General features: G+C 38.8%; 2 protein-coding genes and 1 non-coding gene across 4 annotated transcripts; all 3 read left to right on the plus strand.

Annotated features, from left to right (window-relative positions):
* The first annotated feature begins 717 nt into the window (after window positions 1-717).
* Window positions 718-7727, plus strand: nop2 (NOP2 nucleolar protein homolog (yeast)). Its single transcript, XM_059567423.1, has 16 exons — window positions 718-865; window positions 1357-1479; window positions 1597-1636; window positions 1764-1822; window positions 1910-2139; window positions 2455-2662; window positions 2765-2964; window positions 3262-3351; window positions 5123-5210; window positions 5313-5453; window positions 5604-5743; window positions 5879-5968; window positions 6090-6212; window positions 6452-6549; window positions 6687-6823; window positions 6902-7727. Exons 2-16 carry the CDS (start codon window positions 1374-1376, stop codon window positions 7339-7341), a joined length of 2190 nt encoding a protein of 729 aa, XP_059423406.1. The 5' UTR covers window positions 718-865; window positions 1357-1373; the 3' UTR covers window positions 7342-7727.
* On the plus strand, window positions 3044-3185 carry LOC132159022 (small nucleolar RNA SNORA29). The gene has a single exon (XR_009437736.1). It is a non-coding gene; the product is annotated as a small nucleolar RNA SNORA29 (small nucleolar RNA).
* Window positions 7728-21314: 13587 nt separating the features above from the next.
* nppcl (natriuretic peptide C-like) lies at window positions 21315-23045 on the plus strand. Of its 2 annotated transcripts, none has more exons than XM_059567426.1 (3): window positions 21315-21603; window positions 22136-22265; window positions 22361-23045. In XM_059567426.1, exons 2-3 carry the CDS (start codon window positions 22167-22169, stop codon window positions 22658-22660), a joined length of 399 nt encoding a protein of 132 aa, XP_059423409.1. In that variant the 5' UTR covers window positions 21315-21603; window positions 22136-22166; the 3' UTR covers window positions 22661-23045. The 2 variants fall into 2 exon arrangements, with proteins under 2 accessions (XP_059423409.1, XP_059423407.1); XM_059567424.1 differs by having other exon boundaries at window positions 21317-21603; window positions 22043-22265.
* The last annotated feature ends 256 nt before the right edge of the window (window positions 23046-23301 follow it).

Raw genomic sequence — 23301 nt, forward strand, 5'->3', positions numbered from 1 at the left:
TCACTATTGCGTTTTCGTGTGTTTCTTAACTGTAATTGTACATTTAAATAAATACTTCTCTGACCAAGAGCAACAGTATTTTTACTTAATTAATTTACTTATACATTGACCAAATTTCACATTCATAAGTGTACATTTACTAAGAAACCCGGTGTTATGGTTTTGTTGACTGAAATATAAATTGACCGTGTCAGAGACACAATAAGAAAGCTGTAAAAACTTTGAAAGCTTGTGAACTTTGTAATATAAAGTTAAGCCTATTTATCTGGTTATCTTAATTTGTATGCATGTGTATATGTGTGTATGTGTATATCTTGTGTCTTTGTTTTGAACTTTTATACCTCACCCGGCAACTCCGTTGTCATTTATTGTTCTATTCTATTCTATCCTTGTCTTTTTTATTTTAATCTTTTTTATATAAAACATTGTATATTACTGTTCTTTAAAAAAAGATTTAAGATAAACAATATCCATTTCGTACGTGTGTGTTGCTCGGTAATTAAAGTTACTTTTCGCATATTAATTAAAACCTCGATTCACCGAAAGAGAAAAAAAAAAAAAAAAAAAAAAAAAAAATATATATATATATATATATATATATATATATATATATATATATATATATATATATATTTATAGAATCAATGGATTAGGTAAAGATCCGACTCCAAAGAATGAATCGTTCATCCATCGGGCATCGATAGCAACTTCCGGAAAAGCAACGCGTGTTGAAGTCACATGTGCGCTAGTTCATAGCAGCTGAGAGACACATGTACTCAGGCAACTTTACTAAATTAGAGCTAACTATTGTCAGAGTGTCCTAGAAAAGTTCAGAATAAGCGCAAGAACGTGTTTTTGTTAAACAGTGAGTATCTGATGTTTTTTTTGTGGGTCTTTATCGGTTCACTGTAAGCTAAATTAGTCTCGTAGTTTGTAGCGTGCTAACGTTAGTTAATGCTGCGCAAAATACATTTCAATATTTATTTTCTAAACATGGTATTGAGTTTACTGCAATAATATAAACATAACGGGTTTGTATTTTAGTGGCCGTCTGAATATATTAACATTACGTGTAAAACTGTGGAAGCAGCTCCACGTTCCGATCTGATAATCATCCAGTTTGTCACGATTAGACACCTAGACATCTATTTTACTATAAATAACGTTAACCCTATGAATTGTGTAGAGGAGTATGTTTACATGAGTGTAATCCTACAGTATGAAAGCCACATGGGGCATGTCCTGGCAATCTTCACACTGTCTAGGTTTCTGTTTCTGGCCTAATTATGATGTTTTGTTTTTTTATTCTGGTCAAATATCAACTTCATGTTTACTTGTATTATTACCGTAGAGCAGGTTTCTAGGTGTCAGTCATGGGCAGAAGGTTGGACCCCACCATCAAGGTGAAAAGAGGACCTGGACGTAAGGCCAGAAAACAGAAGGGAGCAGAAACTGAGCTGAACAAGTTTTTGGTTGATGGTAAAACACACATTCTCTGAGATTTGATTACTCTGCTACATTTTCATGTTTTATGTATTCATTATTTATATACCTATTTTAGAATATATTGAAACAATGGTTATTCTCTGTTTGTAGAGGATGGGCCAAAAAAACTTTCAAGCAGAGCGAGAAAACGGTACGTTTCTTTTAAATGACTGCGTATGAATAACTACATGTAGTTATTTCTTTTGTCGTATTTTTGTATCTCTGTGGTAATTTCTTATGAATTGTATTAATTCTTTTCCCAAAATAAATTTCAACAGAGCTGTAAAAAGAGCCCAAGTAACTAAAGAACCCAAACAAGAGGAAAAGCCTAAGAAAGGTATTTAAACATTTAAAAATGGAATTATAACGGAATTACAATGTTCATGCACCCATGAATCTGTAAATGAATTATTTTCTATTGCAGGATTCTCAGATGAGAATAATGAATGGCTAAAACCAGCACAGAGGAAGCGAAAGATTGAACAATCTGAAGAAGGTGAAGACAGTGACAGTCAATGGGAAGAAGATGATGATGATGATAATGAAGAGGGCTTAAATAACAAGGAAATGGAGGAAGAGGATGATGACGATGAAGATATGGTGGATGACTATGGTGCTGATGAAGGGGATGATCAAGACAGCGATGGAGAAGAGGTAGGATTTCAACCAGTGAAAAACATTTGTGTAGAGGAAATCTTGTCCTTTCTCCTGTCAAAAAGGATATATATATATATATATATATTTGTATTTAGCATGTGAGATGAACCAGAAAATTTCAAAATACATTTAGTCACTTCACAAAATATGCAATAATATGAGGTTATGACAGCATTGTAGCATACTACCATTTGAAATATCTTTTATTATATATTATTATTATACACTATAAATACTATTAAAAACAATAAGCATAGTTTTCGAAGCGTAGCCATTTCCTTATTGTAATCATATCATTACTTGGCCTGTCAGCTTCTGCCAATTGAGAAAGCTGCAAGAAAACAGAAAAAACAAACAGGCGTGAAACCAGAGAGTGATGATGATGATGATGATGATGATGATGATGAGGAGGAAAAGGAAGATTTAAAGGAAGATGAGGATGAAGAGGATACTGTACAGGCAAATATTGATGAAACCGAACAATTCAAACTCCCAGGTGCAGCAGATCGAGCGAAGGAGGGTGAGTTCAACTCTTAGTATGTCATCCAACTAGAGAAATTCACAGCCTCGGAATGACATTGCTCTAAAAGTGTATTTTAACCTTCAATCTCAATATGTGCAGGTCTTTTAGCGATGGACCTACAGACCATCCATCAGAGGATCAAAGATAATGTGGATGTGCTGTCTCACTTCAGTGAGAAGAGAGAAGAGGGTAAAGAGAGATCGGAGTATCTCTCTCTGCTGCGCTCTGACCTCTGCACCTACTACAGCTACAACGAGTTCCTCATCAGCAAACTCATGGACCTTTTCCCGCTCTCTGAGGTGCGTGTTTGTGTCCGCTAATGAGGAGTTACTTAGCATGACTGGGTTTTTAACCATCTAAATTGCTGAAGTGCAGATGCTTCCTGTTTTAGTACCACCCATCTGCTTCCTCACAAGGTGTGTGGCTATGCTAACAGGATAGAGGAAGTGTCTGTCAAGATCTGAAGGGGTGGATGGCCACACCTCCTCCACCTCTATATGATTTGGCAGTACATCATAAAAAAACTGTCTTTGTAAAGCTTTGGAAGTTGTTTTCTTACGTGTCGATTGACGTACATATACAATGTTCAATTTCAGCTGATTGATTTTCTTGAGGCCAATGAAATTCAGAGGCCGGTCACCATCAGAACCAACACCCTGAAAACCAGGAGGAGAGACTTGGCTCAGGTCTGAAAAGATTTCTTTTCCATTTAAATATTGTGATATTTTGTATAAGTCCTTTTTGCACCTGCTTTGTGATTGGACGGTGTGAAATATTGGATCCAAAACATGATCCAGTTACTCGAACCTCATCAGAGCTAGTTTAAAACATGCATGAGACCACAGTGTATTTGTAGAATGAATGCTAACATATCGAGATACATCTGAACAGTGTCAAAAGGCCAGTTATCTGTTAGTCATTCACAATACTTCTGGCAGTATGTGGCTTTTAAAGGAAATAATCACCTAGTTGAAAAAAATGGTATAATTTTGGACATGCCGTCATGCATGAGACTTCTTGTGTGAGGCATGCAGATCCAAAGTTCAAATAATATTGATTAACAGTAGAAACAGACACATTAGGGAAATCTCTCAGATAAAGATGGTTTGCAATTATCAGTAGTGTCCTGCTTACACAGAGGTCACTTCTAAACCAAGCAGCTTTCTAGTGGTCGCAAACGGGCAGAATTTTGAATGGTAAAAGTGCAATAAAGTGAAAGATGTATGCGAGTGAATGCAAGCTTGCAGTAAGTTGTGGAGGGGCAGAGTTTAAGTGGATTAAATAACTAAAGAAGTCTGCCGTAACTCACTTTCTCGAGAAAAAAAAAAAAAAAGGTACAAAAGCTGTCACTCTGGCACAGTACCTTTTCAAAAAAAGCTACACTTTTGTACCTTTTGGCTACTAATTTGTACACTTGAGGTACAAAGATGTAAGTTTGGTCCCATTCCAGTGATAGCTTTTGTACCTTTTTTTCAGAATTTTGATAAAACGAGAAAAAAACTAGTTGAATCATTCATAAATATCTATAACATGCAGCATTTTATGCTGACTTTGAAGGGATAGTTCACCCAAAAATGAAAATATGATGTTTATCTGCTTACCCCCAGGGCATACAAGATTTAGGTGACTTTTTTTTCTTCAGTAGAACGCAAATAAAGGTTTTTAACACAAACCGTTGCAGTCTATCAGTCTTATAATTGAGGTGAATGGGAATCACGGATAAAACACACAATATAACAGAAAAAAATTATAATTATTAAACCCTGTGGTTCTTGGCGATACATTGATGCAAAGACACAAAACGATCGGTCTGTGCAAGAAACTGAACAGTATTTATATATATCTCAAATGAGAGATATGTAACGGTAATGCACTTATAAGTCTGCAATCCACCATAAAGCAAGAAGACACCTCACGCGCCTGCTGCTGAGAACAGACAGAAGTTTAGACATTGCGTGAATCAAAGGTTAAAAAAAACAACTATATAAATACTGTTCAGTTTCTTGCACAGAGCGATTGTTTTGTGTCTTTACACATCAATGTATCTTCACGAGCCCCAGGGTTATGTTTGTGTATGTTTTTTTCTTCGTTTTATTGTATGTTTTAGCCGTGATTCCCATTCTCCTCCATTATAAGACTGACAGACTGCAACAGTTTGAGTTAAAATCTCTGTTTGTGTTCTACTGAAGAAACAAAGTCACCTAAATCTTGTATGCCCTGGGGGTAAGCAGATACACATCATATTTTCATTTTTGGGTGAACTATCCCTTTAACAGTCATCAAAAATACTGTATACAAAAAACTGTCACAAGGGATACATCTGAGGCCTATTTTTACCCTATTTTAATACCAGTCTCGCCTGCCCACTGGGAACATCCCAAAACTACAATTAAAAAATACTGATGTCAGTCTGGTTCACAGACGTCTTGTAATCTAAAGGCATGTTCTTTAACACAGGCTCTGATTAACAGAGGAGTGAACCTGGATCCATTGGGGAAATGGTCCAAAGTGGGCCTGGTTATATATGACTCTTCTGTTCCCATAGGTTAGTTCCAGTGTCATAACAAAACAAACATTTATTTTTTCATTCTTCATCTTTCATCGACTGAAAGAATTAACGTTATTTGTATTTCTCTCTTTTGAACAGGAGCAACTCCTGAATATCTGGCAGGCCAGTACATGTTGCAAGGTGCATCATCGTTTCTGCCTGTAATGGCGCTTTCGCCCCAGGAGGGGGAGTCAGTGCTGGACATGAGCGCCGCTCCAGGAGGCAAGACCACATATATGGGTGAGCATATGCTTCTCTGTCACAGTCACGCCAACTGCTGTGTTATTGTACAGCGACACCAAAATATTACAGTCAGACAGTTCTACAATGTTATATTAAAAAGTTCTGAGAGTGTGTGAAGCCAAAATGTGTATCATTTGTGTGATGCAGCTCAGCTCATGAGGAACACAGGCATGATTGTGGCTAATGATGCAAATGCAGACAGACTGAAGAGCGTGGTGGGAAACATCCATCGTCTCGGTGTCACTAACGCGGTCATCTGCAACTATGACGGCAGACAGTTCCCCAAGGTTCTGTCCTGTTCTCTTTCTTTTTGGCTTTCAGTTAACCATGTTGTTTCATCTAGTGTCATTGTTTTGGGTATATATATATCCAGGTTTTTTTTATACATTTCTATACAATTATGTGTTTTACTTGAATGGTAGGTGATGGGAGGTTTCGATAGAGTGCTTTTAGATGCTCCTTGCTCGGGTACAGGAGTTATCTCTAAAGATCCAGGAGTAAAAACCGGCAAGGTAACATTTATTTTCTCTTTGTGGCATTTGATACTGAAGCTTTTAAAGACCAGCCTTTATTGTGAAGTGTACTTTTATGTACATTCTCCATTGAAACTCAAACTTTCTGTCTGTCTCTCAGGATGAGGCTGATATTCTTCGCTCGGCTCACCTGCAGAAGGAGCTCATCCTGTCTGCTATCGACTCTGTCAATGCTGATTCTCCAACTGGCGGATACCTTGTTTACTGCACATGCTCTATTATGGTTAGTTGCACACACTAGCTATGTATGCATCTCCCTATTTTTATGCACATTTTGAAGTATCACATCAGAAACTGATGAAACAGAAAGTGATGGCAATGCCAAAAAAAAAAAAAAGATCAATTCTTTCACAAAGATTTTATGCTCTTCGAGTCTGCATTTGAGTAAAAATGCAGCTTTGTCATTTTGTGATCTGTGTCACATGATCCTTTAGAAATCAATCTAGTATGTCTTCTCCATAGGTAGAGGAGAATGAGTGGGTGGTGGACTATGCTTTGAAGAAGAGAAATGTAAAGCTGGTCCCCACTGGACTAGACTTTGGCAACGAGGGATTCACCAGGTAATGAGGCCTTATTTGAGGTCCATCTACAGCAATGAAGGCTGAGCTCCTAGAAACTGAGTTCGTAATGTGAATTTGCCAAAGAAAGTTTAAGAAATTATCAAGTGCACTTAGAATATATGATCTCCTCTCCACAGATTCAAAGAAAGACGTTTCCATCCCTCTCTCAAACTCTCTCGCCGATTCTACCCTCACTCCCAAAACATGGATGGATTTTTTGTGGCCAAGCTAAAGAAGCTGTCTAACACCATCCCCACTGCCCCAAAAGAAACAGGTGTGTAATCATTTCCCATTTGTTTCCACATCTTGTTTATTTTCTGATCTGATATTAAATCTATTAACTGTTCTTCAGAAGATGAAGCAGAATCTACTAAAACGGAGACCGCAGCCTCATCCGTGCAGATCCAGAAACCAGAATCTAAGACCGCTTCAAATCCAGAGAAAAGCAAGATGGGCAAGGAGCAGAAATTAAAACAGAAGAAATCTGAGCCGGCCATCATCACAAAGAAAGCCGGAGTGAAATCTGAGAATAAAAAATCTGATGGTCCCAAAGGGGCCAAAATCCCAAAGTTGGATGGTGAAGCATCCAAAAAGAGCGAGAAGCCTGACAAAAAGCAGAAGGTAAAGGAACTGAATGGAGATTCAACAAAAGAGGTAGGGAAGGAGAAGAAAGAGAAAAGCCAGTTGGAGAAAAAGAAAAACAAAATGCAAAGGAAGAAATTGTTGAAGAAGAATAAAAACAGAATGGGGAAAAACAAGTTTAGGAAGTTAAAAAATGTTCTTGGACACTAAAAACAGTGGACAGTGAAATTCAGTCTTGTGTCGCAGTGAACTGACATGGACCTGTGTGCTCAGGACTGGGACCTGTCATTGGTTTGACACGAGATGGGAAGTTAAATCAATCCCAACGTGCTGTTAGGGACTTGAAGATTATCTTTTAGAAGTGTACACAATTGTGTGTATCTATCTTGCTTCCCAAGACTTTTGTACACCTTATTGTTATCGCTTTACTGTGAGGATTACTTCAAACATGTGGTATAAATCTTATAAATGTATATGTCATTGTCCGTTTTTAATGGATTTTGTTTTGAAAAAGAACATTTAACTGAAATACTGCAAAAGAGTGAGTATGTGGTCTGTTTTTCTGTCACCTATTAAAAAGAAAGTTTGAAAAAAAAGTAGTTTGGTGTCTGAAAAAGTGACGTCTGAGACCTTGAAGTACTTTGGTTTTAGCCTTCCCTGAAAAGAGAGTGACTGAAATGATATTTCACGGCTCGTCTTATAACCTGACCTTTCGTTTCAGCCTTTCAGGAAGTCACCTCAGAAAATCAGATCAAAAACTACTGAGGTAGAAGTGAAATCTTGCTTTGAGCAAGAGTGCATCACGACTGCTGTTCAGCAGAACCTATTGACTTCACTTTTCACATCGCAAAAAAAGTTTTCTTTGGGTTCAAATGTCTAAAGCGCTCAGCATATGATCTTTCTTCCCACCCGTCTGGCCCGGTGTCTGTGTAACCATGGTAATGAACTTATCGCATTGTACCCTCTGAACTGCGATTCTTTCTCTGTGCTTGCATGAAATCCTTCTCGCTCCACAAAAGATGGCCCAAAATGCCATAATTATCTCCGCTTGTTCCTCCCAAAGCTGTTCATTCTGTTGAAATGTAGCACGTGTGTTGGCAAAGCGTTTATTTTAATCACATTGCAGTGATTACATGCAGGGAGATAATTTAAGGTTGTGCCTGAAGGGTAAACGAAGCCATTCAGCAGGCCTGTGGGTAAAACGCTTCACATCAGACTGGTTTGACACCCCACTGATTAAGTGGTATTGTGGACGGGTAATTATCAAGATCACCTGCGCATATGATTGCAGGGGTAGAGTGTCCAGTCTGTCTTCAGTAAGAACTACTTCCTTTGTTTTGAACAGTGTAGTTGAGTTTTCTCTTATTGTGTCACCAGTATAGTCCATACTAATGTTTTAGGTTGGTTAGTGGTGCTTACAAAGACGAGAAACACTATTAAGGTGGGTTAGGGTAATGTGGGACACTTTTTAGCCATTTTGATTTGTGCATCATATTTCCATAGGAAGCCAAAATGATACATCAAAATGTTATATCATTATGAAATCCCCAAGATGTTCCCTATCTAAATTGTAATTAAAGGGGAAATGGCACATATATTAGTGCCCCTTGTGCCAAATCGTTTAAGAATTTGTGGATTTTCTAATGTGGGACACTGGTTTGGCTTATAAATAGGATTTTTTTTTTTTTTTTTTTTTAACACAAAGTCAACTTTACGTTTAACACTCCTGGGGCCTGTACCATGAAGCTAGATTAGCTGGTTAGCCAGGTAAGTTTCAGGTTAGTTTGCACCAATCCTGGGTCTTGGGTACCATGTAAGTGGCTTGGCTTTTAGCAGCATTCATTGCCATAGTAACTTACACTCCATGGCTATCCTGCTCCAGGGCAGGTTATGGTCTGGCTTAGAGAGCTCAAACTGAAGGTGGACCAATCAGATGTGAGAGGTCTGACACAAAGTCACTCCAGTTTATCTTGCTCCAAATTAAAGGTCAATAATGCTAAAAAAAAAAATAGAAGTCTAGGTTTAATGATAATTACTGAGTCATTTTATGATTTACATAATAATTGTGATTTATATTATTATTATTATTATCTTTTACACACAAGCAATTTTAGTTTAACTGTTATTATAAATTGTTTATTTTAAATAATGTATACAGATCATGTAATATAAATAAGCCGTAGTATCAAAAAATTGCACTATTTAAAAATAAAAATAAATCTGACCTTACATGTCCGAGTCTATCACTATATATTTTCAAATGTTTAAACTAAGTTAACATGTTTCACTTGTCACTGCACTGATAGAGCAAGAATATTTATTTTATTTGTCCTCCTTCATTTTTCATATCACGTTTAAATTTGTCATATTCTTCAATCTCAACCTTTAGCAAAACCTTTAACCTTTAGTTTTGAATCTCGCTGGGTCTCTCGAGAGAAGTAAATCAAACTTGCTTTGTGCTGCAAGGCTCGTGGCTGTTCGCCGGTGATGTCACACATTAATGTGAACACGCTCCACAAACTCAGGATCAAAGCCTGAGTTGACAAAGAAAGTTGATGAACAGCATCATGGTACCAACAAAGCCGGATTGGAGAGGTTTTCAAACTAATCCTGTAACTCTGAATTTGTTCAGTTACCATCATGGTACAGGCCCCTGGGCAGTCATGGACTCATCATGGTCCAGGATCCCATTGTCCTCTAGTGGCTAAATTGTGAATCTGGATCTTAAAACAAAATAATATTGCTTTATTTATAAGCCCTAAAATTGACAAAATTGCATGTACTGTATGGCATTTAACCTTCTTAATGCACATTTTATCAATTGAATAAGATGGTATATTTGACTGTCCCACGTTAGTCAAAACCTGCTGTCCCACTTTTGAAACATCCTTTTCTAAAGTGGGACAACAAAGATTTCTTTAAATAGAAAATATTCTTAACACATTTTAAGAATATAATTGCAAAATATGATGTATAAATTCATCACAAATGTAATTTGATAACAATTTAGAACAACGTTTTATTATCCTTAACATAAATTTTGACTAAAACCTATGTCAGTGTCATTTCAGTGAACTTTACAAGAGGTACTTCCTGTTTGTTGATTTTCTTGGCCACATTTCTGACATAATTTCCAGAAAGTCCAGCGATTTCAATAACTTGACACTCCTGCTTGAATTCAACACCAATCATGTTCACTTTAATGTTGTAAAAGAAGAGATAAACGCAATGTAGCTTCGTTGTGTCCCACATTAGTCAGTGTCCCACATTACAGTAATCCACCCTAGTCCTGAACAAGTTTTGTGAACTAGTGCGTAAATGAAAATGGCTTAATGAGTGAGTGAGTTTTTGTATGGTTTCGAAAAACGTTTATGCTATTTTCAAAGAAAGTTAATGGTTAAAAATGTCATGTGTAGCCAGGTAAAAAGTGATAAAAATGTTTTATACCATCATAAAAAAAAGAAAGTAAATGTTTCTATAAAATTTGTTCATTTTGTCTCCGTTGGTAAATCTTTTTGTACATATTTATACATAATAACGAAGTGATTTTGCTTATGTACAGTTGTGCTCATAGGTTTACCCCTTGCAGAATGTGCAACATGATAATAATTGAAATAAAATAAGAGGGATCATGCAATTTGCATGTTATTTGTATTTTTTATTTAGTACTGTCCTGAATAAGCTATTTCACATAACAGATCTTTACATATACTCCACAAGATAAAGTAATAACTGAATTTAAACAATGACCCCATACAAAAATTTGCATACACTTTAATCTTAAAGAGATGGTTCACCCAAATATGAAAATTCTGTCATTAATGCATGTCGCTCTAAACCTCTGATTAAGAACTCTGTTCATCTTTGGAACACAAATTAAGATATTTTCGATGAATTCTGAGAGCTCTCTGACCCTCCCATAGACAGCAAGGTCATTACCACGATCAAGGCTCAGAAACATTTACATTTACATTTCATTTCATCATTTAGCAGACGCTTTTATCCAAATCGACTTACAAATGAGAACAATAGAAGCAGTCAGATCAACAAGAGAACAACAACAGTATACAAGTGCCATGACTCAGTCTCAGTTAGTCTAGTATAGAATGCATAGCTGTTTTTTTTTATATATAAATGAAAAGACAAGAAAAGGAAAAAGTGCTAGTATTAGTTGGTTAAGTGCATGCGAAAAAGATGGGTCTTTAGATGTTTCTTGAAAATGAGTAAAGACTCCGTGAGAGTCCGTGAGAGTGATTTTGAACTTCTTTGGGATGGTTAGGCCTTGTGCCTTGTGGTGTCGTTCACTTGCAGAGCGCAAACTTCTGGAGGGCACATAAGATTTAACCAGTGGGTTTAGGTATCTTGATGCCGTGCCAGTGGTCGTCTTGTAGGCAAGCATCAGTACCTTGAATTTGATGCGAGCGGCTACTTGTAGCCAGTGTAACCTGATGAGGAGAGGAGTAACGTGAGCTTTTTTTGGCTCATTGAAGACAACCCTTGCTGCTGCATTCTGGATCGATTGCAGAGGCTTGACAGTACATGCAGGAAGGCCCGCCAGGAGAGCATTACAATAGTCCAGTCTGGAGAGAACAAGAGCTTGGACAAGAAGTTGGGTGGCTTGCTCTGACAGGAAGGGTCTAATCTTCCTAATGTTGTATAAGGCAAACCTGCAGGAGCGGGTCGTTGTAGCAATGTGGTCTGTGAAGCTTAACTGATGATCCATCACAACTCCTAAGTTTCTGGCTGTCCTCGAAGGAGTAATGGTTGATGAACCCAGCTGTATAGAGAAGTTGTGATGAAGCAATGGGTTAGCTGGAATCACCAGGAGTTCTGTCTTCGTAAGGTTAAGCTGATGGTGATGGTCATTCATCCAGCTAGAAATGTCACTCAGACAGGCTGAAATGCGAGCAGCTACCGTCGGGTCATCTGCCTGGAATGAGAAGTAGAGTTGGGTGTCATCAGCGTAGCAGTGATAAGAAAAGCCATGCTTCTGAATGACAGATCCTAATGACGTCTGTAATGATAAAACACTTCCTAGTCATCGGGAAGAAGGAGGCGGGAACCGGCGCACAATCAACAGAAAACTTTAATGATCAAAATAAACACAAAGCAGCGCATCAGCCCCTCACGGACGACTGATGCGCGCAAAATAAAACCAAAACACAACTAAAATCCCAGGCCTGGTCCTCTCTCGTCCTTCACTGTCGTCGCTCCAGTTTTATATCCTTCCATCTCCTCCATGGGCCTCGAGACCGGCGGGTCGAACAGGTGTAGCTCATCTCCAATCACTCCACCGGCCTCGCTCCCATGTCCCTCGGCCCCGCCCCACTCGTCACATACCCCCATCGCCCCTCGCAGGCCGGGGGGTACTCCCGAGACTGCGCTCTACCCCCACCCCCCCCTCCCTCCGGGGGGGACCGCTCACGGGGACCTGCGGGAACCTGGGGGTAGGACAGGCGAGGCGAGAGAAAAGGAGATGGAAGGAGGAGCGACAGAGACGAGAGAGGGGAGAGAGGAGAAAAAAAAAAAAAAATTCCGGTTCCCAGACGCACTGCTGCTCGGCCCTCCACCAGCTGGGTGATCTCCTCCGCGGTGCCTGGCAGTGGCACTGGACGGCCCTCGGCGGACGGCACGACGCTCCTCCGCCGCCCGGTGGACGGCGACGGCTCCTCCGGTTTTGGGCAGCCGGCAGGAGTCTCCCGTTCCCTGCTCCTCCCCGTTCCGGCGGATGGCAGCAGGCTCCGGCCACCTGGCGAACGGCGCCGACTCCTCCGCTCCCTCACGGACGGCAGCCGTCTCTCCACATCGTGGGCGGCCGGTAGCGAGCTCGCCCGTCCCCGGCAACTCGCTCCAGCCCACCGCCTCGAGCGTCCATGGCGGCACACTCCTCGCCTGCTCGATGGCACCGCGGATTCACCACAGCGGCGAGGGATCTTCAGCAGCGCGTCCCTCCTTCTCCCGGGTTTCGGCACCACTGTAATGATAAAACACTTCCTAGTCATCGGGAAGAAGGAGGCGGGAACCGGCGCACAATCAACAGAAAACTTTAATGATCAAAATAAACACAAAGCAGCACATCAGCCCCTCACGGACGACTGATGCGCGCAAAATAAAACCAAAACACAACTAAAATCCCAGGCCTGGTCCTCTCTCGTCCTTCACTGTCGTCGCTCCAGTTTTATATCCTTCCATCTCCTCCATGGGCCTCGAGACCGGCGGGTCGAACAGGTGTAGCTCATCTCCAATCACTCCACCGGCCTAGCTCCCATGTCCCTCGGCCCCGCCCCACTCGTCACAACGTCATATAGATGGAGAAGAGAAGTGGTCCAAGTACTGAGCCTTGAGGAACCCCAGTAGCAAGGTGTTGTGACTTAGAAACATCACCCCTCCAAGACACACTGTAGGATCTGTCAGAGAGTTAGGACTTAACCCACAGGAGTGCAGTTCCAGAGATGCCCATCTTTCTGAGGGTGGACAGGAGAATCTGGTGATTAACAGTGTCAAAAGCAGCAGACAGGTCCAGTAAGATGAGTACTGAGGATTTTGAACCTGCTCTTGCTAGGCGCAGGGCTTCAGTAACCGAGAGTAGAGCAGTCTCAGTTGAGTGGCCACTTTTGAAGCTAGATTGGTTGCTGTCCAGGAGGTTGTTCTGTACAAGGAACATATAAAGCTGGTTGAACACAGCTCACTCAAGTGTCTTTGCAATGAATGGAAGAAGGGAAAACTACCGGTCTGTAGTTTTCAAGAAGCGCTGGATTTAGAGATGGTTTTTTGAGCAGTGGGCTTACCCAAGCCTGCTTAAATGCTGAGGGAAATATTCCAGAATTGGACACTGATGGTTCTTGTCTTATTTGTGAAGAAAACTGCAAAGTCGTCCGCTGTAAGAGTTGATGGAGGAGGTGGTGGCGGTGGATTAAGAAGAGAAAGTCTTGAAGAGTGTCTGAGCATCACAACAGCTGTTAATGTTGTTGTGGTAGTAGGATGTTTTAGCCGTGAAGACATTTGCAGAGAAGGAAGAGAGGAGAGACTGATACACACTGAGGTCGGTAGAGTTTCTTGTTTTCTGCCATTTCCTCTCTGCAGCCCTGAGTTTAGAGCGATGTTCACAGAGAACCTCGGACAGCCAGCGGGCAGATGGGGCGGTGCGTGCTGGTCTAGACAACAGTGGGCAAAAGTTGTCCAAGCAAGATGTTAAAGTAGAGCAAAGAGTGTCCATAGCGCTGCTCGTGTCCAGAGCTGAAAACACAAGGAGATCGGTAAAATAGTCCATGTGACATCATGGGTTCAATCGTAATTTTAAGAGGCTACGAGAATACTTTTTGTATGCAAAGAAAATAAAAACAACAACGCAGCCACGTGACGCAGCTGACACAGAAAAGCATACGAAAATATCTTAATTTGTGTTCTGAAGATGAACGGAGGTCTTATGGGTTTAGATAGTCATAAGGGTGAGTAATTGATGACAGTATTTTCATTTTTGGGTGAACTAACCCTTTAATACTATATGTCATTTCCTAGATGATCTACGACTTTGATCTACTTTTATATTTTGTGATAATTGTTCACGAGTCACTTGTTGGTACTGAGCAGTTCAACAGCCTGCTGTCCTTCAGAAAAATCCTCCAGCTCCTGCACATTCTTAGGTTTTCCAGCATCTTCTACATCTGAACCCTTTTCAAAAGTGACTATGATTTCATTGAAAAAAATTTGTTTATATAATCATTTACACAAAAAAAAAACTTTCATAAATTTTGTAAAGTAATTTACAAATTTATTTATAATATATTTATTTAAGTCAGTGCTGTATTATATATACATAAATACACATACACAGCATATATTTTGAAAATATTTACTTGTATTTACATATATATATTTATACTCTTATAAATTATATAATATAAATATATTTAATATATATAAACGTAACATATTTTTCTTAAATATATATATTTTCTTTAAATATACTCAGTACACACATATTATGTAAACAACATTTATTTTGGATGTGATTAATCATGATTAATCATTTGACAACACTAATATATATATATATATATATATATATATATATATATATATATAATTTTTTTTTTTTTTTTTTTTTTAATTCATAAATGTTGAAATGATTTCAAATGAATAAAAGGTCAAATATCTTTGACTTTGCACACACAGGCTGCATCTGAATATGCATAGTTCCTTAGAAACTGAAAACAGTATTTGATGCTGTTAGGTCATTGACATTTCTAATGTAGTATGTCCAGAATACATAACACAACATATGGAACAATTGTTGTGAAGTATATACTGTACTTATTCAAAAGAAATACCTACTCTTAGAATGCGATTTCAGAAACAGCTATATTCATGAGGGTCTGCAGGGGTCTTCTCTACGATATTATCTGTTTTGTTTTTGTAAAGAGGGTCCATGTCATAGAAATTTGGGGCTTTTTTTCACTTAAGTAAGCAACCACCAATCAACTCCGTAGCGTAGCAACATGCTCAGAACAACTCAAACCCCTTAGAACTGTGGATCTGGAAGTAAAAACAGCAGCAGAAAATTCATTTAGCACATGAAACATATTTAAATAACAGCATTTCCAATGGCCTGGGGTGTTGCCTGTATGTAAATGTGCCATCCCATCCGCCCCTTCAATTTATGTTCCGCTACGTTTGTTATGTTTTGATTGCCTCAGTCTCTCTGTGGTGCATCTGAACATGTTTGTGTCTTGTCGTGACTTCACAGTTTGACCGTATAGTTAATCCTCTCACAGCGGGGAAATGCGACAGAGTCTTCATTATATCCTTCAGCTGCCTATATCAGGAATGACTGCAGAAACGTGTAGGCCTTCGCAGAAGTCTGGACCTGGGAGACGCAGCTGTCAAACCCAACTAGCCTACATCTTACCACTCTGCTTCAGCCACAGAATAGTTCAACTAAGATGACAATTCTGCCATTATTTGCTCACTATTTGTTTAAAAAACTACTTTAAACATATTTAATTATGTATGGCAGAATATCCAGGGTGATCTTCTCCACTGTTTTTATGTAAACATGAAATATTAGAGGGATGGGTTTAAAAAAAATGATCTAGACCCTGCATTTTTATTTTTTTCATTGCACTACCCTGCATCTTTCAAATCCTTATACATGGGAAGCTTTTCAAAAAACGTGTCCTTAGACCTTGCATTTTTCATTCCACTACCCTGCATCTTGCATTATTAAAGCAAAATCATGGTGTGAATAGCCCTGTAACACTTATCTGTCAGATGTTTAGTACAGAGCCCCACACATGACATGTAGGAAAACATTTATAGTGCACAATATAATAATTTGTTCCCTCGTTTAAATAAATTGTGCATAAAAATTTGTTCCCTCATTTTACTTAATCGTGTTAAATACTTTATATTTACTTGTAAATTGTGCTCACAAATTAGTAAAATGAGGGAACTAATTATTAAGTTGTGTGGACGCTTTACTATTTTAAAATTTTTTCCCCTGCATGTCATGTGTAGGGCTCCGTAGTTTAGAAACCCAACAAGTGATGTCAAATTCCGGATTGAATGACTCTTTTGAATCAATTCTTTTCAATGAATCAATCCTAATTATGAAAGTCAAGTTGACAGGTCAGTTTTTTTTTTTTACTTCCTGTAGAGCTTAAAATGTACAGCACAGCTTGTTGATCTGGTTTTGCTCAGTCTTGTCCTGTGCTGTGCAGTGAAGGTCTGTCACAGCTGGGTCTGACTGAATCACTAGATATCACGTCCTCTTTTTGTCTCTCTCTACAAACTTTCTGAACTCTGAGACCTTTATTTTGAAATTTAGAGCTCTTCTCAGGGTCTGTTGTCCTCTCAACCACCCACACAGACGAATCTGCCCACTCTCATTTCTCACCACACATGTGCACGCACACACACACACACACATGCTGCTAGACATCCCTGCCTACAGAACTGCAGAAAACACACACACACACATACCACCTTCGCCTCTTTCTTTCACTCAAAGGTGACACGCTGGTGGGCTCTAGCCGTATCCTACCGTACCCTCGTTTTTCATCCTTGTCTCATCCCTCTATTTTCGCCCACTCGTCCTCCCACACACCTTCTCTCTCGTTCTAGCGTTCTCTCTGTCTCACTTTGGCTCTTTCTCTGTGTCTCTTGAGTGACAGTCAGAGAGGACTGTAGAGGCCAATTACTCTTCTGCTGTTTTGGTGAGTGTGTTATATAAAATGAGAGCAGCTTCTGCTGTCTGCGAGAAGCAGACATCTGTACTTCTATGAGTCTACAATCATCTCCTGCTCCTTGGATAAACTTTCTGGATCACTCTGGATGCCTATAATATTTATGTGTATTACTTTAGAATTAAAAGGGGTTGTATCTGATGTTTTGAGATGAAAGAATTATAATTAACTCTTTCCCTGCCAGCGTTTTTTTTTGTTTGTTTGTTTTGTATTTTTAATTTGCCAGCATTTTATTTATCATATTCACCAAACGTTCATATCCGGAAAATGTTGTTATATGATTATCTGAACAAGTAATATGTCAAAATGAAAAACAGAGCCTAGCTTCTTCCGTTCTTTTTTATCAACACTTGAATGCAAGTTTAATTACTTAGAACTTAAAACTTAAAAGGTTTAAAACTACATCTTAATCAGATTCAGAACAATAATAAAATCAACAGGATGGAGTAGATTTCTTCTAACAACACATCCAAAGCTTGCGCAAAGTTTCCTGACTCGACGTTTGATTTGGTAACGTTATGACAGTTTTGATTCACATGCTGTTTAATGTTTGATGATGGTGTTATTTTACTTACGCATGCACTTACATATGCAATCAGTTGTTTCTGCTTCTTCTTCACTGTGTTTTCATCCAGGGATTCAATATTCTTTCAGAAGATGCATAATAGCGCCATCTACTGTATACCAGAGAGAACACAGAAAGAAGAAAAATTGTCAATGGTGGTGGAAGAGTTAATACAAGGGTTTTTGAAGAATATTATCACTAGGGATCACAGAAAAAATCTGATTGAAAAATGTAAAAACAAATTATAATTTTCATTTTAGGACTGTCAAAGTTAGCATGCAATCTATATAAAAGATTGTAAAAAAAAAAAAAAAAAAAAAGAAGTAAATATATATATACTGACAATAAATTAATACTACATTTGCTATGTAATTATATTTATTATTTAATTAAATATGCTTATTGAATCTTTTATAAGTCACAGACACTTAGCTCCAGATTATCAGTAAATGTTTACCCAATAATGAAATGTCATAATTTACTCACCTTCATGTCGTTCCAAACCTGTATGACTTTCTTTCTTCTGTGGAACATATAAGAAATATTTTCAGTGGTATGAAAATTCATTAAAAGTGAATTGTGCTCATGCAAGCCTGCAGTAAAAACTTTTTGTTATAGAAGTCCATAAGTCTGTCATAGTCCATAAAGTCTGGGTGAAAGCCTTGTATTATTTCATGACTGCAGTCTTGTATTTTATAACTGTTTTGATGCATTTTGAGAGGATGGATTTACTTTATAGTCTCCATCAAAAGATCACTGCCTGCATACAACTCATATTTGGCATTTAGAAACTTGGGTCACCTGGTCAAGCTGAACTGATAAGGAGGAAATGGGATAGATATTATTATTCTTAAACACCAGAATAATTAATAAGCATAATGTGTGAAACCTATTGTTTTTGGCTGTGTGTAGCACCTGCAACTCTGCATTTAACTTTCTGAAGGATCCCAATGTTAGAAACCAGCAACATGTTTGTAAAACACTGCAATGTGTGTATTGTTTTGTAATCTGTCACAGTATAAGACGGTTTTTGCAGAGGTTGTTACCAAAGGATGGGACAGCTCAAACATTATCAAGCAGGAAAGAAAACTTGCCATATATGTTGCAAATCGCTTTAACTCATTTAGCATTTAAATGTACAAAGTAAAAAAAAAAAAGGTTTAATTGAAAACTACATTATGACTTTTTGTACAAAACCTTGACTTTTTGATAATTCTCAAATTAGATGAGGTAGCTTACATTTGAATTTGACTGATATCTGTAATTAGAGTAAATAGGCTCTGTAATGTAAATAAAGTAATTAGATCTTGTAAATGGCTCTGTCGCTAGGTTACTGCTAGATTGGTTGCTAGTGGCAGCAGCTGGCTGGATAAACCTGCGATCCTTCACTGTGTGAGAAACTCAGACAGGGTACACAACCGTAAAAACACTGGCTTCAGCCTGATCAAACACGAGAGCCCCTCTCTGGACTCTGATGCCAGGGATACCTCAGGGCTGTGTGTGCGCTTTTCTAGAAAAGTTCTTGTCAGGCTATTATTACGTTAGACCACTGTCTGTTTGTATGCTATGAGTTAGATCATAATTATATATGATGTTTGTGTTGTGGTAAAATGATAGTGTCGTGTTGGTTTGTGACAATGCATTCTCAATCAACACATATTAGGTTGTCTTTGTGTATAAGGCCCTCTTGATCCACAACCGTTTTTATCTTTTGTAATAGTTGTTTGTCCTGTGCAGCTAAACTGCTCGCTGTTCTTCAGAAAAATCCTCCAGTCCTGCACATTCGCAGGTTTTCTAGCATCTTCTGTATATTTGAACCCTTTCACAGTGACTGTATGATTTTGTGATCTATTTTTCCACACTATGGACTATTGAGGCACTCATACAACTATTAAAAATTGTGCATTTTTTTTTTTTTTTTACTGATGCTCACGAAGGAAACAATGCATTAAGAACAGGGGGTGTAAACTTTTGAACCGATATGTAAATAGTTCTTATTTTGTTTAAAGATTATTTTTTCATTTAGTACTGCCCTTCAGAAGCTAATGATTAATGATCGAACTCGAATGAAGAACAGGTGACGACTCGTTAATTAGAAAGTAACAAACGAGGAGCAGGAAACTAGAACAGAGGAACACAGGCCTTAGTAGAACCAAATGAAAACTAAACCAAAGCAGGCAGATTGTGACAATTAGTTTGTTTGTTTTTGAATGTCAAAATGTTTTTCTATTTAATTTATTTTAAATTAGTATCATTCATTATGTAATAAATAAAATATCCATAATATAGAACCTGCATTTTTCTTAATTAAAATTCAAACAGCGAGAAATTAACAGAGCACTTCATGTCCTAGGACCTAGATAGATGCGTAGAAGAAAGGATCAAATAAAGTTCAATAAAATTAGAAAAAAAGACAGTCTGCACACTTTTCCACACTTGAAAAACAATTCTTAATTTATTCTGTAACATTTCGGTCCCATGACCTTCATATTATATAACCGATGCAGGGTTTTTTCTGCACAGATTTCTGTGAACACTCTCTCTCTCTCCCTCTCTCTCTGTCTCTCAGAGATGTATCTTTATTTTATACACTATTTGTTGACAGGGTTGTGTATGTTATGAATAAATCACTGCTAAACTGTTTTTATGTGATACTCTTGCATATTAGCACGTTGTGTGTGTGTGTGTGTGTGTGTGTGTGTTGGCTCTTGTATCGTGTTCTCGGGGCCAGGGGGAACAGTAAGCAGATGGCACTGGCAGTTTGTGATGGCACTCACAGAGAGAGAAAAGAAAAAAAAGACACAAAGACATTTCTCACAGTGACCCACAGAAGCAGATTAATGAAAAAAAAAGAAAGGTTTCATATTCCATAAGTGACTTTTAGTGCAAATGCACCTTACAAATGAGCTTTATTCAGATTATGGAAATTGACCGTGACTTTAGGACTGTGCTTATGACACAGGAACAGCTAGAAACATCTCTTTCCTATTCAAACAGCTCTATATATCTCCTTGAGTTAAGTCCACCAAAAAAGTGTTGGCCTATTCTCAACAGACACAATATTCTGCCAGCTGCTGGTGCTTTTGGCAGCAAACAGAAGGATGTGAGGAGACAAGGATTGGATGGACGAGGAATGAAAAAAGGAAGGCTGAGCTCATTTGAAAGTAGTAGGCAAAGGGAGACAACACCTGGTTGTGGTGCCCTGCGTTTGTGTCACGACTTCTTTTGTGGTGTGCGTGCATATGATGTCATATTCCAGGCAGAAAGTGGCATCCCCTCGACAACATCAAACACCCCCTCCAAACCTCTGACATCATCTCAGAGACATCAAGATAATAAGGTGCGTTTGCGTATATGTGTGCGTGTGAAGGAGACAGGGAAAAGGGAGGGAAAAGAGGTGTGTGTTGTGGAAGGGTGGAGGGGACGGGTAAAGCATATATAGACACCTCATCCTTAGATATGAGATACTAATAACATACTCATCCAGCTCACGCAAACACACACTGACATACAAACAGCACTCGCTTTCAATCACATTCCTTCACACAGAGGAGGAAGAGAGAGGAGAGGAAAGACAGGGATGCTCTAAGCAGGTGCCAAAAACAGAGGGATGGAGGACTAAAGCATCCAGTCAGGTTTTAAAACCTCTTCGAACTATTAGTGGTGAGTAAAACAATTTGAAACGTTACCCGCGTATTTTCTTGTGTGAAACATGTTAATCAGTACTGATTTCTACTTTGAAAACTTAGTTTAACAACTATATTTGATTTACATCCGTATGCCTGCATTTCTTTAAAAATATGAAACACTAATGGAATTTTGCATGAACGTCATTGATTTCGAATGTTTTTCTGCACAGAATAAGGGTGCATTCCATGAAACCTGACAAGAACATGGCTGAAACAACAAATAAGAAATAACATAAGAATAGTAGTGATAGAAAATAAAGGATTTTTTTTTTTGTGACATTATTTTCATCACAGTTAAGGACTCCCTCAGTTTCTCATAATCGTAATGCTGAATCAAAGAAATAAAAATAAATATAAAGAAAATAATCATTATTCCTGTAATGTGTGTATGTACCGTGTATTGTTCTCTGCAGAATGCTGTTTTCTGTTTCTCTCTCCTTTATCTGTGTTTGAGTGTGTTCATCTAAATTTGTTTATCTGAATCTATCCATACCGACTCACATTAGCAGTGTATTTGGGGCCATTATCACTTGCACCATGCTGTGCTCCTCTGTATTTGTGGTGCTCGTGGTCCTTCTGGCCAATCCGGTGCCGGGCCACACCCGAACCCTTCACACCCCTGACAAAGCCATGCAGGTGGGTTCCTCACACCACTAGTCACATACATGTTTAAGTAGTAAATACAATGTAGCCTTATTCAATAAAAAAGAAATCTTGTCTCCACGATGCAGGTCATCGAGCAGTTCCTTGAGCGCTACAATGACCTTTTGACCCTTGATGATCTTGAGAACCTCACGAGTGACCAGTCAGAAGAGCCCTTGCAAACATTCAGCTCTGGGCTAAAAGTGGCAGAAAACCCCAAGTGGATTGACATACCTGTTCAGAGCGAGAATGCCTGGCTCCGCCTCTTGAAGGGGGCTTTGGCCAATCAGAAGCGAGCGCCACCTGACCGGTTGCGGAGGGGTTGGAACCGAGGCTGTTTTGGCCTGAAACTGGACCGGATCGGCTCTATGAGTGGCCTCGGCTGCTAATAATGAACTGAGAGACGGATCGAGACGATGAGATGACTGTTGTCCCGCTTAGCTCTAGGAAGAGGTCATTACCGAATTCTGGTCTGGTTTGGGACTAGTGAAAACTAGGTGGACAAATTCATTATATTGTGTATTTCAATAATACTTATTTTTACATTGGATTTGAAGTGACATGTTGTGTTGACTGTATTTGTATTTATTTCTTAATGACGGTAGTGGTGTTTACTGGTTCCTTGAGATGTAGATGAGATACAATCGTTTGATAATCTAAAGTAAAGTAAAGATCTTAAAATAATGTCTCAAATAGTCTCAAAATGCATGATTTATAGAACATATACTGCTCACCTTCTGTAGTTTTGGCATGAATAAAATTTCTTCCACGTCATGTTTCGTTTTGTTTTCTGCGTGTCTCATAATTGCGATACCTTCGAGTGTTTTTATTGTGCTTTTCTAGAGTCCCAGGTGCTTTTCTAAATCTGTGTGTTCTCCCACACACTGCAAATCCAGGAGTTCATGGGCTGCAAATATGCAAATGGTAGAATGTAACAGGATTCTCACAGTCCTAATCAGCTCCCATTGAACAAAGACTCGCAGGCTGTCTGACACACATCCACATTTTTCTGATGAGAAGTGGGCAGTCT

This window comes from Carassius carassius, chromosome 15, assembly GCF_963082965.1.
Source record: "Carassius carassius chromosome 15, fCarCar2.1, whole genome shotgun sequence".
In the NCBI taxonomy this organism is placed as follows: Eukaryota; Metazoa; Chordata; class Actinopteri; order Cypriniformes; family Cyprinidae; genus Carassius; species Carassius carassius.